At 45.9% G+C, this 15,000-nt stretch overlaps 5 protein-coding genes across 8 annotated transcripts in view; 4 read left to right on the top strand and 1 right to left on the bottom strand.

Annotated features, from left to right (window-relative positions):
* Positions 1-650, top strand: part of LOC125954212 (sodium-dependent neutral amino acid transporter B(0)AT3) — a 29,422-nt gene extending 28,772 nt beyond the window's left edge. For both annotated transcript variants that reach the window (XM_049684314.1, XM_049684313.1), the window contains exon 11: positions 1-650. This exon is cut by the window's left edge. The gene's annotated coding sequence lies outside the window, so the exon portion shown is untranslated.
* A 1,351-nt stretch (positions 651-2,001) lies between these two features.
* On the top strand, positions 2,002-3,740 carry LOC125955381 (uncharacterized). Its single transcript, XM_049686515.1, has 3 exons — positions 2,002-2,217; positions 2,827-3,010; positions 3,092-3,740. The coding sequence occupies exons 1-3, from the start codon at positions 2,076-2,078 to the stop codon at positions 3,738-3,740; spliced, it is 975 nt and encodes a 324-aa protein (XP_049542472.1). The 5' UTR covers positions 2,002-2,075.
* A 3,556-nt stretch (positions 3,741-7,296) lies between these two features.
* LOC125954215 (uncharacterized) lies at positions 7,297-11,087 on the top strand. 2 transcript variants are annotated; one of them, XM_049684319.1, is made up of 5 exons: positions 7,297-7,555; positions 9,434-9,852; positions 10,161-10,683; positions 10,766-10,882; positions 10,946-11,087. In XM_049684319.1, the coding sequence occupies exons 2-5, from the start codon at positions 9,472-9,474 to the stop codon at positions 11,029-11,031; spliced, it is 1,107 nt and encodes a 368-aa protein (XP_049540276.1). In that variant the 5' UTR covers positions 7,297-7,555; positions 9,434-9,471; the 3' UTR covers positions 11,032-11,087. The 2 variants fall into 2 exon arrangements, with proteins under 2 accessions (XP_049540276.1, XP_049540277.1); XM_049684320.1 differs by having other exon boundaries at positions 7,316-7,350; positions 9,410-9,852.
* A 76-nt stretch (positions 11,088-11,163) lies between these two features.
* Positions 11,164-12,615, bottom strand: LOC125954217 (NF-kappa-B inhibitor-interacting Ras-like protein). Its single transcript, XM_049684325.1, has 3 exons — positions 12,323-12,615; positions 12,014-12,250; positions 11,164-11,942 (listed from the first exon to the last, which is right to left on the bottom strand). Exons 1-3 carry the CDS (start codon positions 12,434-12,436, stop codon positions 11,613-11,615), a joined length of 681 nt encoding a protein of 226 aa, XP_049540282.1. The 5' UTR covers positions 12,437-12,615; the 3' UTR covers positions 11,164-11,612.
* Positions 12,616-13,269: 654 nt separating this feature from the next.
* Positions 13,270-15,000, top strand: part of LOC125954218 (eukaryotic translation initiation factor 5A) — a 6,909-nt gene continuing 5,178 nt past the window's right edge. Inside the window, exon 1 of one of the 2 annotated variants that reach the window (XM_049684326.1) lies at positions 13,270-13,346. The gene's annotated coding sequence lies outside the window, so the exon portion shown is untranslated. The other variant, XM_049684327.1, reaches the window with a different exon arrangement.

Here is a 15,000-nt window from a genome sequence, read left to right as displayed (position 1 = left end):
CCTGGCCGAGACTAACTTTCATACTTGTTGATAAACACACAAAATGAGTCAATTGTGGTGTGCTGCGTACGGTTCCTTGTTCGAAGTAGATTTGTAACCACCACTCTAACCTGGACGAAACACATGTCTTCTCCAAACTGCTTTAAACAGTTGTCTAACCTATTCTCAAGTTTCGTAGATTCGGCTCGCACTATAAGGGCAGCGCATTTTGCGAGCTTTGCTTCGTTTTCCATTGTAAAGTTTGCATTGCTAACGAATTGTTTCATCAAGCCCAGCTTCAAGTTAACACGGACAACACTGATCCAAAATCAAACGCGTTCGCTCAGAAAGACGATTAATTTATTGATTAATGTTACATGGTGTAACCATAGTTTACGTTTTTTTTTAATACAAAGAAAAACATACAAAACAAACCTTTTGCTACCTAATACTTGCCTAACAGTAGTTGAATTTATTCGAGCAGCTTCGTTATTAGTTTTCTATTTGCCTCTGTCGTTCGTGCCGTTATTGAAAACGTTACTAACAACGAAAATTACGTTTCCCCTTTCCTAGAGAGGGTAGCCTCCACACATTACCAACACAGAAAAAAAAACCCTTTGCTGAACTTGCAAATAGGCTCTTGCATATAGTTGAAGACAGACAACTTGTTACTATGACCCACTAGAGGCGATCCAAAAACTCAAACTTTGATAGCAATCGTGGAGTGATGGTGGCAGTCTCAGTATAGAAACGACACAGCGACACGATAAAAGCGTATCCCTGTGGCATCGAAGGTGTGGTGTGATGTATTAGGAGGAGGGTCGAATGTGGCGGACAGGAAGCTCGTTGACGCGGTTCATGGTGTAACCAGACCATATGTACGGACACGTTTCGAACGGTTAAACGTGTCGGAGAATGCGAATTGAAGCGAAACGGACGGTAAATACATGAATAAAAATATATAATTAAGTGACAAACCCAAACAAACCATTTGTCTTCTATATCTACATCAGTAATGTATCCGAAAACGAGGTAACGAAAGCTGGTTGAAGGTGATTAAATATGAATCGTCACCTTTCTTGGTATGATCGCAGCAATCAACAACCACAATAAATGCTTACGGTGTCGTATTATCTTTATTGTTTGTGTTATTACCTCGAATATCTGATAATACAATATTATTACCCTATTACATTTTTCTTCGGCTGTTGTAACGGTAATGAATGTGAAGCTCTAAAGTATCCTGCTTGTAAATAATATGCTAAAACTATAGTGCATACTTCACTAACTTGACTAAGTATGCATTGAAGATGGAACTTTTTTGTGGCATTAAACTATTCCAATATAACGTTCGCAAAAGAATTGATTCGAATTTAGAATTTTCGTATTCTACATTTCTTTTTCTGTTTCTTAAATTTGATGTTTTTGTTTCTTTACTTACAAATACCCTTTGCGATGTTTGTTTTTTCTGTTATTATTAGGAAGCTCTGAGGTACTTGAAAGACATAATTTCAAGTACTTCAGAGCTTCCTAATAATAACTCACCTCTAATTATATGCTGCTTCATATCTTTCTTGTGAAATTAATCCGTAAAACAACAAACAACCTGTAAGCAGCTGGGGCAAACACATACAAACCTGATCTTATCGAATATTTTCGCGAATGAAGCTAACGAGTTTCAAATCATTCTTCTATGCTTGAGTTTTAAAAAATATCTCACGCATCCGGCAGGGGGAACGGTGTTGATCTTGAGCTACGCATTACGTCATTTCTAAAACGTTCCCCTACCGGCGTCGAGTTGACTGTCGCCGAGCCCCAAAAGCATCCCTCCATTCCGGCATTCCCACTCTCCACAACAACAACTCATGGGCAGGGCGTTACGATTAGTAAACAGCCCGCAGAGCAGAGCGTGCGCGTACCACTCACACTTATACCACTGCGATCAGTCGCCGAATCACGAAATCTTGGGCCGACCAGTGCCAGCATCGTCTTTTCGATCATCAGTCCGCTTCTAAACATCGCATCGCGATCTCCTTGGGTCCATCCGAAATCTAGCTACCATCAGCAAGTGGCCCCTCGCCGATACCACACTCCAGATGGCCAAAGAAGAATCAAAGTACGGGTTCAAAGACAAGGCAAAGGCGGAAGAGTCGCTGGAGCTACTAAAAATTGAAGACCCAAAGTATCAACAGCTGACTGTGCGTGGCCTTATCGGAAGGGCTAAGCGGGTGCTAACGCGTGAGTATTTCAATAGCTGTGCATAGGTCGAAGCAACGGATTTACAGTTGATGATGTCATAACGCGAAGGTTCGCTGATCGGAGAGAGTGACCGTCTGTGACGACATCGGCGCTCGGAGCGTAGAGATTTCAAGTGTTTTTGGGTGACGTTATGTTATGTGGGATTTGATATTTTTAAATCCCTCCCTATTCTCGGTGTCATTCTCTTCCTCCCAATCTATCTCTATCTTCAAATTCTCTTCCAAATTCGTTATTGTTGTGAGAAATGAGGTAGGGTTACTTTAGAAATCGAAATTAGACTCGAATCTAGGAAAGCGACTGTGGTTTACGCGCATCATCCGAAATAAGATATGGTGGGCCATTCATCCTTCCAATCCCTTCCACTTTGTCTCGATCGTAGCTTTGATAGTCTGTATGGTTGTCAACTGCAAATCATTCTGTAATAACTTGTAGTGTAAGACAGAAGTTAAGGCAAGCAATATACTTTATTAGTTGATTTAAGTTGAGTTGAAATTAAATCAAACGCCATTCTCGCTACTGCTACTGTTTTGCTAAGCCGCAGATAACTCAATCATACGTTTCGTCTGCTTTCATGATCACCTTTCAAAGTCACCAAAGCGGAAGATAAGGTTGCCAACATAAAAGCGGCAATAGAAACTTTCGAGCAATGGCTGGAAGCAAACAGCACCACCTCTAGCACGAAAAACGCGAAGCCAAAAGATTCGGAAGAAAAGGTAGAAACGGTGCCCGGCTTAGGCTTTAAAGATAAGCAAGCTGCTGAGCAAACGCTGAAGTAAGTAGCAGGCGGTAGGACCCTGGCCTAGCGGCCACTCAACTCGCATCGTCTTTACTACAAGCTCTATCCTTTTTTCAGAATATTGGAAGATCGTGATCCGGACTATCAGAAGCTCGCCATCAAGGGTCTGCTGGGGAGTGCGAAGCGAGTGCTGCCTGCCACCAAAAACCCGGAAAAATTGAAATCAATCAAGGAAGCCATGACACTGTTTAACGACTTTCTCGATCAATTCGACCGTGAAGAGCGCGGTAAACAAAACATGCCTTATCTACCGATCGAGCTCATCCGGCAGTTACCGAAACCGAAAGATCATACGGATTCACTGACCGAGGAGTTTCTCAGTTGCTACCAAACGGTGGCCAAGGGAAACTACAAGCACCTGCGTACTAAAGCGCCGGCCAGTTCGAGCAGCACCGATGATGATGCTGACCCTAAGCCCACCTGGGACATCATACGAAACCGAAAGTTGCGTGTGCTAAAGCCGGACAGTAGCGTCAAACTGTTCGATTCGGATGGCAAACCGACGGAGCGTCACTTGCAGCTTATTCAATGGGCGTACAGTCCGCAGGTGGACAAACTGAAGAGCTTCTTGGCCAAACAGCCAACCAAGGCTGAACCGAGCAATGATCGGAAGCGATCACGTACATCCTCTTCTTCTGAGGAAGAGGCACCGGGAAATGGAAGGGATGCACGAAAGGATGGAGCAAGGAAAAAGTCGAAAAAATAAACAGAAATTTACTGAAATTAAATTCTAAAAGTTTATCTAAAAGTTTGTGAAATATATGTTGATAACAATACGTAGTATCATGCATACCGATATTGTTTGTGAATTGGAGCTTCCTAGTAGTCAAAGAAAGCCAAAGAATGTTGCTCTAATCTTTTGTTTAGTTTTTTTTTTTAATTCAGAAATTAAATTGCAGAAATACCGTCCGCTGGTTTTGGAGCATCAGGTAATGTCACAGCGGGAGCAGCTGAACAAGATCGCCAACCCGATTTTCCCGATGAATCGCCTCGAGACGGTAGTGATGAACCGCGAGACCTATCGCATCCAGGGCCACATCCATTGGAAAGCCACTTCTTATTTTACTTCCTACACGAAGAAAGTGAGCTCCGGAGTGTCGTCCACCAACACACCTACTTCCTCAAGAAGGTGCTGCTGTGGCTGAGAATCAGTCGTTCGTCTTTAGCTCCGGACGGGCCGTGAAAAGGGATATTTATAATAAAAAGTGCCTGCCGGAGGTTGCACCGTTTATCAAGGAACACTATAAGAACGAAAACCCACAGATCTGGCCGGGTCTGGTACTCGATGTAGTTGTTAATATCGATATGGTAGCCATGTCAATGAACCCGCCCAACGTCCACCAGCTGCATCCCATCGAAAAATTCGGTGCAAACCTAAATCGTAACATCTATTGCAACAACTTTGTGGTGAAAACGGAGAAGGAATTGATCGAAAAAGCACAGAAATAACTGAAAAACAAACTGCGCAAAAGTGTTTTCGACCTTCATGTCGAAAAATCCAGCTAACTACTGGAAGGGTGCTCGGAATGGCGCAATCATAATTTTGTGTGTAAAGTGTTAAAATTATCTTACAAATGCAGTTTACAGATCTCAATTATCTGTCTTAGTTTTTTTTATCACCATTCAAAGTTTGTCTCTTTTTTTATGAAAACGTTAATATGTTGCGCAAATGACGAAGGTACCTCTAGCAGCAACTGAGAGTGTCAATAAGAGCAGTAAGTTGATTGCATATGACTTGGAGGACGACGGCACTCGATCGCGAGTGATGGAAGGATCTTCTGTGACAAGGTAGGACTTATTGCTTGTTATCGGTTGTACCGGTTAATTACAGTTCACAGTTCAGTTACAGGAATCGGTTAGTTACAGTTACATTACATAATACGACTTACATATCATAAAAACAATAATTATTTTTACACAATAAGTGAGCCGGTCTTCAATTTAATGAATAATAAAAAAGAAATAATTAGATTTTAATCCATCATTACTTTGAAATTCGATTTATTTTTGCTATTACTATTACTTGCTTCTGCTATTACTGATTTACTTTTAATAGTTTTTTTCGTGTAATCAATCATACTTGAATGATCGTGCTACCCGTTCATTGGGCATTTGGCCGTAGTCACAAATGTTTCTTAATCTTTTTAAACACTGACGACGGTTCTGAAGCCTACCATTTCATCGATCCCCAAATCAATATCACGAAACTTTGAGGAAGATAAATTTTTCTAATTCTGTTTTTTAATTATATTATTGGCGCTGAATGGTCAGTCAGTCAGAATGGAAGATAACATTAATCTAATCAATTTTGTCAAACTAAAAATTGTTCAAATACAGGAATTGTGACAACATATAGTAATACCAGTTCGAAGCTACTTCAATTATTGCTTTAAAAGTCCTCCGACTTGACGTCGTCCTCTGAATGGTTGAACTCTAACCCATCAATGCATACATCCCGTTCCATACGCTTGTAACGTTCTGGTGGCAGTCGACCCAATAAAACGAAAATCGATTGGCCTTCCCGTAGCAGTTGCAATTTGTGATTGATACTGCGATACGGGACTATGGAATGGCAGCATATAATTATAGTAATTGAAAATATTTAATGCAACACCATCAATCGGCCAATCATACAACCCAACGGACAGGCGAGACATTCTTAAAGCAGGTAATGATTGCTCTCACATATTAACTTCTTATAGATCGTATACGTGGTGTAGTTAGTGACACTTTCCTGCCCTGTTACGGTATGAAATGACGAAGGAAACTCTATTGACGAGTTCTATCAAAGTTAGCATCTGAAGCAGTGGTCTTCAGAAGTCGCATTTTTTTCACCTCAATACGCAATCGTTAAACCCCTTTGCCAAACGTTTACTCAATAGTGTTCAATAAAGAGAGGACCATGTTATCGCCAGCAAACATTCCATCCATTCCGACCGCTGTGGCCGATTAGCTACGGAACTAACCTAGCTCAAAAGGAAGTTAGAAAGCTTAGATTTTAAATGAAAAAAAAAAATCAAAGGCAGTCTACAGCACTCAAGCCAAACAAGATGATAACGTATTAAAAATACATTCATTAATAAGCGAGGACGTGATCGGAGCCCGGGATCGCTAACAGTTGCGTGGATCGGTTTGACAAAAAAAAATCCACACAAACCATGTATTGTCGTTCCCCGTTTGCAGCGTGCCGAATGGTTATGTCTAGCATCATCATTCTCGATTAGACCGTGACATGCCCCTTCCGTGCACTTGCATCCGCCTCATTAAACATCGCGTCCTTCCGGAACACCACGTTCACCGTGCAGGCCGTAGAGTAAAGAGGCCGGGAATGGGATCCCCCAAACATGCCCGATATGGTCAAACAAGCCTAGCCTCTACCGGATCAACTATTTACCGTATCTATACCGTCCAATCGATGCAACATACTGCAATCGATAGCAATAGGAGGGTTACGTGCAGCACGGCCCATCGTACACTCGGTCGCGAGCATCAGCCCATTTGGAGAGCTTACCTGGGGCACGATATCATGTGCCAAAGTGCCCTGCCGATCTGACCTGAGCCGGGGCGACGACGACGACGACGACGACGACGAAAACCGCTGTTAACACTGTCGAACCGAGCCAGAGCGCTCTTATCTTATCAGTCGATGTTAGACAAGCGGAGTCACTGGTTACAACGGTTTATTCATCTTTTTTTCGTTTTCTCGCATGATTCTACTTTTGGGAGCAGGTTTAGACGATCGCACCGCCGTCTAGCTCGTTGCCCCCTCTAGCTCGTTGAGACGCCGTCTAGCTCGTTGGGACGGCAGCAGAAACAAGGCGTGGTGGACTTGATCGTGGTCGTATTTGCTTTGAACTTGTGATCATCAGAAAGGCTGACTATGCACGAATTAGTAACACATTGGTAATGCTTCAGTAACGAATTTTTCCAGAAAGTGCGGACACCTGAAGTGTGCCAAATCGATGTGGACGCGATTGTTTTTCATTTTCCAGTCAACAGTCCAGGTACCAGGTTGGGGCGTAATGTCCGAGCCTTACCCCTAAACCATCCGATCCGCTGGTAATTATAATCACGATAAAAAAATGGACTTCTCACCAGTGCCTGGCTATCACTATCAGCAGGCACCGCAAACACGCACATGCCGGCCGGCTGTCGATACGCGTTTCGTTCCGCGATGGATGTGATGGAAGTGTCCGAAGCTCGCGCGCGGTGACACTTTTGCTGGGACCACCGCGGGAACACAGTACTGATTAGAACGCCGACCGGCACGGTCGCTTTCCCTCTGTTCGTTGTGATCTACACGGGAGCCTGCCTGTGTAAGTCCACCGTTTGACACCGGAAGCACGTGACTGTCAGCGATTGGCAATCGGTTTGCTAGATCATCATCGGTGCATCATCGCATAGTGCATAGCGGGAAACGAGTTCAAACCACGATAACGGACACACACACAGTTCTAGTGCTGTTCTTGTGCGGCGGTTTCCCGTAGTTGTCGTTACTGCCAATCCCACCAGTAGCTCAAGGTGCGTTCTACGGAAGTTGGGAAGAGGTTTCGATTCAGCTGCAACCAGTGCGTAAGATGCGCAGATAAGGATGTGCCATAGGCGTGTAAACGAGCTAACGTAATCGAGGAGATAAAACAAAAAGTGACAAACTTAGACGTGACGGTTAACGGACGCTGCGTGCTGCTGGTGCGATCTATCATCTCGAGTGAGGTCCAAATATTGACATACCCTAGTGCATTCGCGCATTGACGCAAAAGCAATTAGCTGGTGGACCATTGTGGCCACACTACAAACAGGCCCTGCGGCCAACTCGAGAGGAACTATTGATTGTTGGACGCGCGAACACCTTCACTGGAACCGATCGGCATTGGGTCATTTGATGATGTCGAAGGCTGACCAATTCGCTAGTTAAGGGTACTGTGTGTCCGTTGGATGTGTATTAAGCCGTTTATTGTTTTTGTGAATCTTCGACAAACCACCGAGATTTCGCAACGCATCGCAACCGATTGCTGCTTCCGTCTAGCAGATGATGGACACAAAAAAAAATCGGCATGAAATGCCGAGCAAAAAACACGCAAACCGAAAGTGATAATACACGCGCCACTAGGAAATGACTAAGCCTAGCCAGACGCAATCCCGTGCTACGTATTCTAGCAACGACATGTGTACCAATTTGAAATACTGCAGAGACATTGGAGAGGTTGATTGATTAATCGATATTCGCTTACTGTTCTAACTGAACTGCAAACATAATGACTTCGAGGACGTATAAGTCCCTTTTACATCCTGCTGGCCAGTGTTACCTAATGAGTGTGACAAAAATGGGAGGAATTTCATGGCGAATCTACTGCACGATAAGCAGAATCTAATCTTATCGTTAACGCACCTTACGTCAAACGATCTGTGGCACATTTTCCCCTGATGCTCTTCCATCTTCCATGAGATAGAAGTACGCGGACTCATTATTTATTGACACTGAGGAGGGGGGAGGTCTGAGTCACTACTTTTCATTTTCATTTAATTGCTATACACCTCGTAGCTGTTATCTGTAGGTATGCTGGATGGGGTTATAACTATGAATGAATAGCGGTAAATAATTGGTCTTGGAAAGGACACCACGTTTGGTAAACTTAGGCATGGAAAATAAAGGCCATTTGATGTAATTCATAAATTTCTTGACACTATTCAGACCCTAATGCTCATGCTAGTTGGGAACATACTGGTTCACACTATTTCGATGAACATTTTACATTCCTGTTGTCCATTTGCTTAAAAATGAGTAGGATAACCTGGTCTATACAGGAGGAAAAAAGATTCTTTGGTACAAGCCAAACCTGTTTATACCTAGTGTACTTTTCGAAATAGTTGAACTTAATAGTCAGTAACTCGCATTGTCAATTTCCCAAAATGTGCGTTGCATTACAAACCTGTAGCTCAATCGCGCGCCTCATAAATAACCGAATAGATAACAGGTGTAAATGAGTATTCGATAACGCGCTCCGTGTGTAATCTGACCGCTCCCTGACCGCGGCTCATTCCTCCTGTCCCGATGACGACGACGGCGGAGGGGCGGCCAGTGAAATACCTTGCCAGTCGATCCGCAAGGCACCGTACCGATCGCTTATCAATGTTGAGTAATCAGTCGTACCAGAAACGTAAAACGATAACGATAAACGGCGTGGGGATTATTTGTGGGGTACAGGTAGAGCGCACCCATGACATGATTACACGATATTTATGCTTACCCCAAAAATGGGAACGTTTCGTTTTCGGTGCGTTCGAAATCCGCCGGGAACACACATCTTGCGGGGGACATAGAAGTCTTTCCATCAGTAAACTCACTATCTGTCTCCGTTGTCTGTAACGCTAAAGATCTTACCATTTCGCCACTGCCAGGATCATAAACGGTACCGTGGAATTGAAGCCGCGACACCATGGGACAAACGGATCCGCTGGTTGTGCAGTATCAGGGTGATTGGTATGATCTGACGCAGTTCGCACACAAGCATCCCGGCGGCAAGAATTCGTTGGCCGGACTCCATGATAAGAATATGGAAGAGCGATTCACACGCGCCCCAGGACACTCACAGGCGGCCAAATATCTGATGAAGGAGTACCGGATCAGTTCGAAAAAAGATGATCCCGCAAAACACACCAATGGATACGCCAAAAATGGAACAACAAAATCAGCGAATGGTAAGGTACCGAACGGTACTAAAAATGGCATCCATCCATCCGGAGCCAATTCCGGATTGCACGCCAAGCCGTCCCCGGGGGTGGAGGATTCAGCAAGGCTAACCGACGACAGCATGGAGGTACGTCATCGAGAGATCATTCCTCAAAACACAACCCTGTACTTTCTTATCATTACCAATCAAACACAACCACCAATCGTGAACAATTCCGTTCGCCATTCAATCGGTTATCATAGTCATCATCACGGTTCGTGGGACGCCGTGGGACTTACACCAAGGAACCCCGTAAAATGATTCATGATTCGAACGGAGCCACTTGTCGCTTATCTGCTTCGAGTGCTTCGAAGGCTGGCACCCGCATACGCATTATGCAATCCTAGAATCCAGGTTCTTATCATTTTCCCGTTTTGTTTTCTTCCCTACGACAGCATTTGGTCGACTGGAGCAAACCGATGCTGTGGCAGATACACAGAATGCCCTCCGACAGCTATGCCGAGTGGGTTAATAAGCCCGTCGATCGGGAACTGCGCCTGATCGGTCCCGGCTGGATAGAGAACATGACAAGAACACCTTGGTGGATCGTACCGTCCTTCTGGATACCGGCCATCGGTTACATCGCCCATCTCGGCAGCCAGGATCTAGCCAGCGCACGTGGAACCCAACCTTCCTTTCTCTCCATCGAGCTGTACGTGCATCTAGTAGTCGGTTGCCTAGCGTGGACATTGCTCGAGTACTCGTTGCACCGCTGGGTCTTCCATCTCGATCCGAAACACAATCGATTCCTGCAAACGTTCCACTTTCTGATTCACGGTCAGCACCACAAGGTACCGTTCGATCCGTACCGGCTGGTGTTTCCGGTACCACCGGCCATTGTGCTGACCACGATTTTCTATCAACCAATCTACTATCTATTTCCGTACCCGAGGATCACGCTTGCCGGTGGTCTCATAGGTAAGTGTGTGTATGTGTGCCACGGTGTTTTAGTGTACCGAGTGTCCTGTGCTCAGCGCTCACGGTTATCTCTTCGTTCTAGGATACCTTATCTACGATATGATACACTATTACCTTCACTACGGAAGTCCGGCCGGAGGGCATCTGTATCACATGAAACGTTATCACTATTCACATCATTTCGTACACCATGATCAGGGTAAGGTGATAGTGAAAGTGTTTTTGAAGTCACTCATGCCTAACGGTGCAATCCGATTTACAGGTTACGGTATCAGCAGCGACTTCTGGGATAAACTGTTCGGAACGCGAATTATGCTGACTAAGCTAAAGTACCTTCTAAAGTGGTGAGGCTTGTGGCGGTGACCGAGCATGGTGCTTGGGGTACACATAAAGGCAATACACGATAAACCATGCGGGCCCTGGCTGTAAAGTAATATATAAAACAACGCACAATACAAAATAAAGCGTCGAGAGAAAGTATTGGGTTTCATAATTGAATAATATATTGTTTAAACTATATAACAGCTCCCTGAACTGAGCTTCCGGTCGGGTAAATTGCAAACTTAAGTATCCATAGTGCTTCACTATATACAAACTGTTGTCACAGACAATGAATAAGATGAAACAACAAAAAAAAACATAATTAAATACATTGCCGCTTAAGAGGAGTACAATACAGTCCGATAGATAGTTTAGTGACAATTCCAGTACACTTGCAGCGTTGAGCGTTGTTAAACACTAAGAGCCGCCACTAACGGCTCGAACGCTAGACTAAGCTAGGAAGAGACCAATAGGAAAAAAAAACTCCCACCCACGGGGCTAGTCCCGCCCGCGGTTGAGGCGTGATGCTCGTTTGGCCTTTTCTGTTTTTGGTTTTGCATCCGTTTCCTTGCCATATTCGAGGAGGGGGTTGGAAGGGTATAAATGCATTAGCTATTGTCCACCCTCGACGCCTTCTGGCCAGTGAGCTGTCTCAGCTGGAACGAGCTCTTCGTTTGCGTTGGATACAGTCGTATGGCCAGCTGGACGAACGGTTCGTACAGTGAGGCCCGTTCCATCGCATTCACCGTGTAGTGCTTGATGCGTTCCCGGGCACACCAGTTGTTGGCCCGGTTGAGATTCGATTCAATCATATCGCTGCTGCTCATCTGGTTACTACCGTTCAGGTGGTGGTTCCCATTCGGTGAACCTTCGTTGGGTGACGTACCGATCGAGCGTGGATTGCGAGACCGCATATTGGCTATCACTATAATGATAATCTGTGAAGGATGGTCCGGTTAGTGGATGAGCCACCGACTAATTTCCTCCCTGCCTGCCACCCTAAGCTTACCTCCTTCTTTTCCTTGTACTTGTCGATATCACTTTTAATACCGGCCAGCATATCGAGACTGGCCGGATCGCTTGGATCGTACACGACGATGAAGGCATCCGGATAGAGAAGATAGTGGCGCGGCAGCTGTACATTACCCTGCAATCCGGCCGTATCGTAGATGCGAAGCATATCTCTGCTCCCCTTTCCGGTATCGACGCTGGCCACGTACGTGTCCTCTATCGTGCTGTGCAGTTCCTGCGAGGGGTATGCACGGTATTAGTCACGCGCAAGGGCAATGAACCCTAACGGATGTTCCCGTTAACTTACCGAATCGATCGTAACATTCCCGTAGATGAGCTGCTCCAGGATAGCGGTTTTTCCGACCCCTTTTGCACCGCAGATCACCACCTTGCTCACTTTGCTTATTTTCGACGTAAGCATCTCTTGTGTTTCCCGTGTTCCGGGAGGTGGTCTTTTGGTGGTCCAGCCGGAAGAAACGTTCGAAAGTAACCACGAACCGCCCAAGATCTAATTATTCGCCCTCATCGCCCGTTTTCACTGCCGCAAATTATCATCAGATCGTGAGAATCGCTGAACAAACAACGAAAAAACAAAAAAAGCTGAGTTGTTTACGCGTTTCAGCTGCTTTCACATCGAGAGCGTTTTATGCGCGTAAAACGCGAGTAATAAACGCAGCGTGGTTTTTGCAAAGATAACACGTTTGCGTATATGAAAGCGTTCACGCAACGCACCAAAAGCTATTTCTTCGAGCTTTCGAAGAGCTTAACAGTTAGCGTTTTTTCGGATCTGTAAAAATCTACAGATTATGGCGTGTTCCGAGTCAATTGTAGCAAGCTGCGCAATCAAGCCAGCGTTGCTCTTTTGTTTTGCAACTTGTTTTGGCAGGAATGTGTTGAAATCCCGGTAATCATTGTTTTGTGTGTATATTAAACTATTTATCATGATTTGCTAAGGTTTCATGTATTTTAAATCGAGCTTTGCGCAATCTAGGTGTGAACAGCGAATTAAGCTTTTGCGTAAAAAACACGCCAGCTCTGGCTCAAGGTTTATGAGGGCCACGATGAAGTAGAAGCGAATTTGAGGCGCGCTTCAACATCTGGTGAGTTTCGCGAGTTTGAGAAACTCACCACGAAACGCATGGTTGGCCGAAGAACGCACAGCCGTCAACGCACGGATCCGGCTGTCAAACCGGCATGACAGCGCGATTTCCTTTTCCGATTTCGTTTTGATCGTTTTCCGAGTTCGTTTTGATCGTTTTGCGGGTTCGTTTTGATCGTTTTCACGTCACGTTTGCGATCTTCTTTTGTCCGTGACCATTTTGTTCACACATGTGAGTAACGAGCTTCTGCGGAATTGTGTGCGGGAAAGTGTGTAAAATCTGTGCGAAATCGGTAACCGGGCGCACCGAATGGCACGGTTTGTGGCGTGGAATCGGATCGAGGAAAAGCCGACACCGCCACCCGCTCGGATCGCCGGGAAATTAGTGGAGAAACTTTCGCTTCGCCGCGGCACCCACAGCCGCCGTCCACCGCACGGATGGCGCGGGGTCTTCCAGCACAAGAGAGAAAGAGAGAGAAAGAGAAAGAGAGCGACGGATTGCGGATGGCGGTGCGGTTGTGGCAAGTCAGCGAACTACCGTGGGGGCACGGTGGGTCGGTCGGTCCATGAATGAGCCGCCGCCGATACTGACGAGGACGACGAGTAAGGCAGAGGTGTGGTGGAAATATGAAGGAGAGCTGACGCCACCGGTTCCCGGTGTCTCGAGGAACACCCGGCTCTCCGCGATGACACCGGGCGTTCGCTCGTGTGGATGTCTGTTGGTCGGGATGGTCTGATTTTCGTTCCTACGCCCCCCCTCGGTCCTACGGCCACATCCAGCTAGAAGAAGGAGGATCATCAGCAGGGTGCGGTACGATTGATGGTAAAAAAGTAGGCTCCGGTGCCATGTCACGCCGTTGATCGCGGTTGCAGCGACCGTTTGCGGGCGGACGGGCAGGTCACGGTGCGAGGTTAGCGGGCGCGCTCCCCCAGCAACACGAGCAGCAGGCGTAGACAGCGACGGACGGTAACGAGGAAAGAAAAGGAAGATACGACGATACTCGTGTGTGCGTGTGTGCGCGTGTAGCTGTGTATATGTGTGTGTGTTTGTGTGCCTCCGTGCCGGGAATTGGCATCTGCAAATGTTGTTCAATGCGGGATGTAGGAGCCCAGCTTCGCTTGCCCCGTGCTCTGCGCGAGTGTGCCTGAGCCTGGAATGGAATGATTTGATCCTTCCTGCTCCTTGCGTTCTCTGGATCCGCTGGATGCTGTTGCTGTCCAAGAATCCGATGTTTTTTTCGCAAGAAAATCATCGAACAAAAGCGAAACCAGGATGACCTTAAATGCGTGTGTGTTGCACCGCGACGACGGCGACACGAGAAGGAGCAGGAATCTGGAGGGGGTTACGCAGACTGGGATGCGTTGAATAGTAGGGAGCCGACCGTGCAAATGTCAGCAGTGACAGCAGGAAAAAGGACGAACCAGCAGCACCCCAGGATCATAAAGAGAGCGAGAGAAAGTAGCTAGAGCGGTACGAATGAAAGAGCAACAGCACTACCACCTGAAACTCCCTTGAATGATTTCTATTGTTTCGCTGTACGATAAGTGGTGTCACTCCGGTAATGTTGCTACTAGCCTAAGTGCAGAATACTAGATTGTGTGTTCTAGCCCAAAAAAATCAACCGGTCTAGCTCAGTTAGAGGTGGAAAAGTTGTGCTCAGCTTCAACCTCAGACCTCTTCCGCTTGAAAAGCAGAGATTCCAGCTATTGATCTTTATTTTTCCTTCGATAATCAGCTGTGAAAATGTTGAGCACGTTTCTTGCGCTAATTGGAACTTTCAGAGTCGTTTCGGTTTCGGGCATGATTAAAAAGCAGTCAATGGTAGTTCCTTCTTATCGTCTTGTACGGATCTGTGCCTTTCCGTTAGCAACGGGCCACCGGCACG

This window comes from Anopheles darlingi, chromosome 3 (genome assembly GCF_943734745.1).
Source record: "Anopheles darlingi chromosome 3, idAnoDarlMG_H_01, whole genome shotgun sequence".
Lineage (NCBI taxonomy): Eukaryota > Metazoa > Arthropoda > Insecta > Diptera > Culicidae > Anopheles > Anopheles darlingi.
The sequence above is the reverse complement of the archived record's forward strand: the minus strand, read 5'-3'. Positions and strand labels throughout refer to the sequence as shown.

Coding starts and splice junctions, on each gene's coding strand:
- LOC125955381 (XM_049686515.1), top strand. CDS start 2,076: ATGGCCAAAGAAGAATCAAAGTACGGGTTCAAAGACAAGGCAAAGGCG. Junction 2,218..2,826: donor GGCTAAGCGGGTGCTAACGC/GTGAGTATTTCA, acceptor CACCTTTCAAAG/TCACCAAAGCGGAAGATAAG. Junction 3,011..3,091: donor GCTGCTGAGCAAACGCTGAA/GTAAGTAGCAGG, acceptor TCCTTTTTTCAG/AATATTGGAAGATCGTGATC.
- LOC125954217 (XM_049684325.1), bottom strand. CDS start 12,436: ATGCTTACGTCGAAAATAAGCAAAGTGAGCAAGGTGGTGATCTGCGGT. Junction 12,251..12,322: donor GGAATGTTACGATCGATTCG/GTAAGTTAACGG, acceptor TACCCCTCGCAG/GAACTGCACAGCACGATAGA. Junction 11,943..12,013: donor AGTACAAGGAAAAGAAGGAG/GTAAGCTTAGGG, acceptor CATCCTTCACAG/ATTATCATTATAGTGATAGC.
- LOC125954215 (XM_049684319.1), top strand. CDS start 9,472: ATGGGACAAACGGATCCGCTGGTTGTGCAGTATCAGGGTGATTGGTAT. Junction 9,853..10,160: donor TAACCGACGACAGCATGGAG/GTACGTCATCGA, acceptor TCCCTACGACAG/CATTTGGTCGACTGGAGCAA. Junction 10,684..10,765: donor GCTTGCCGGTGGTCTCATAG/GTAAGTGTGTGT, acceptor TCTTCGTTCTAG/GATACCTTATCTACGATATG.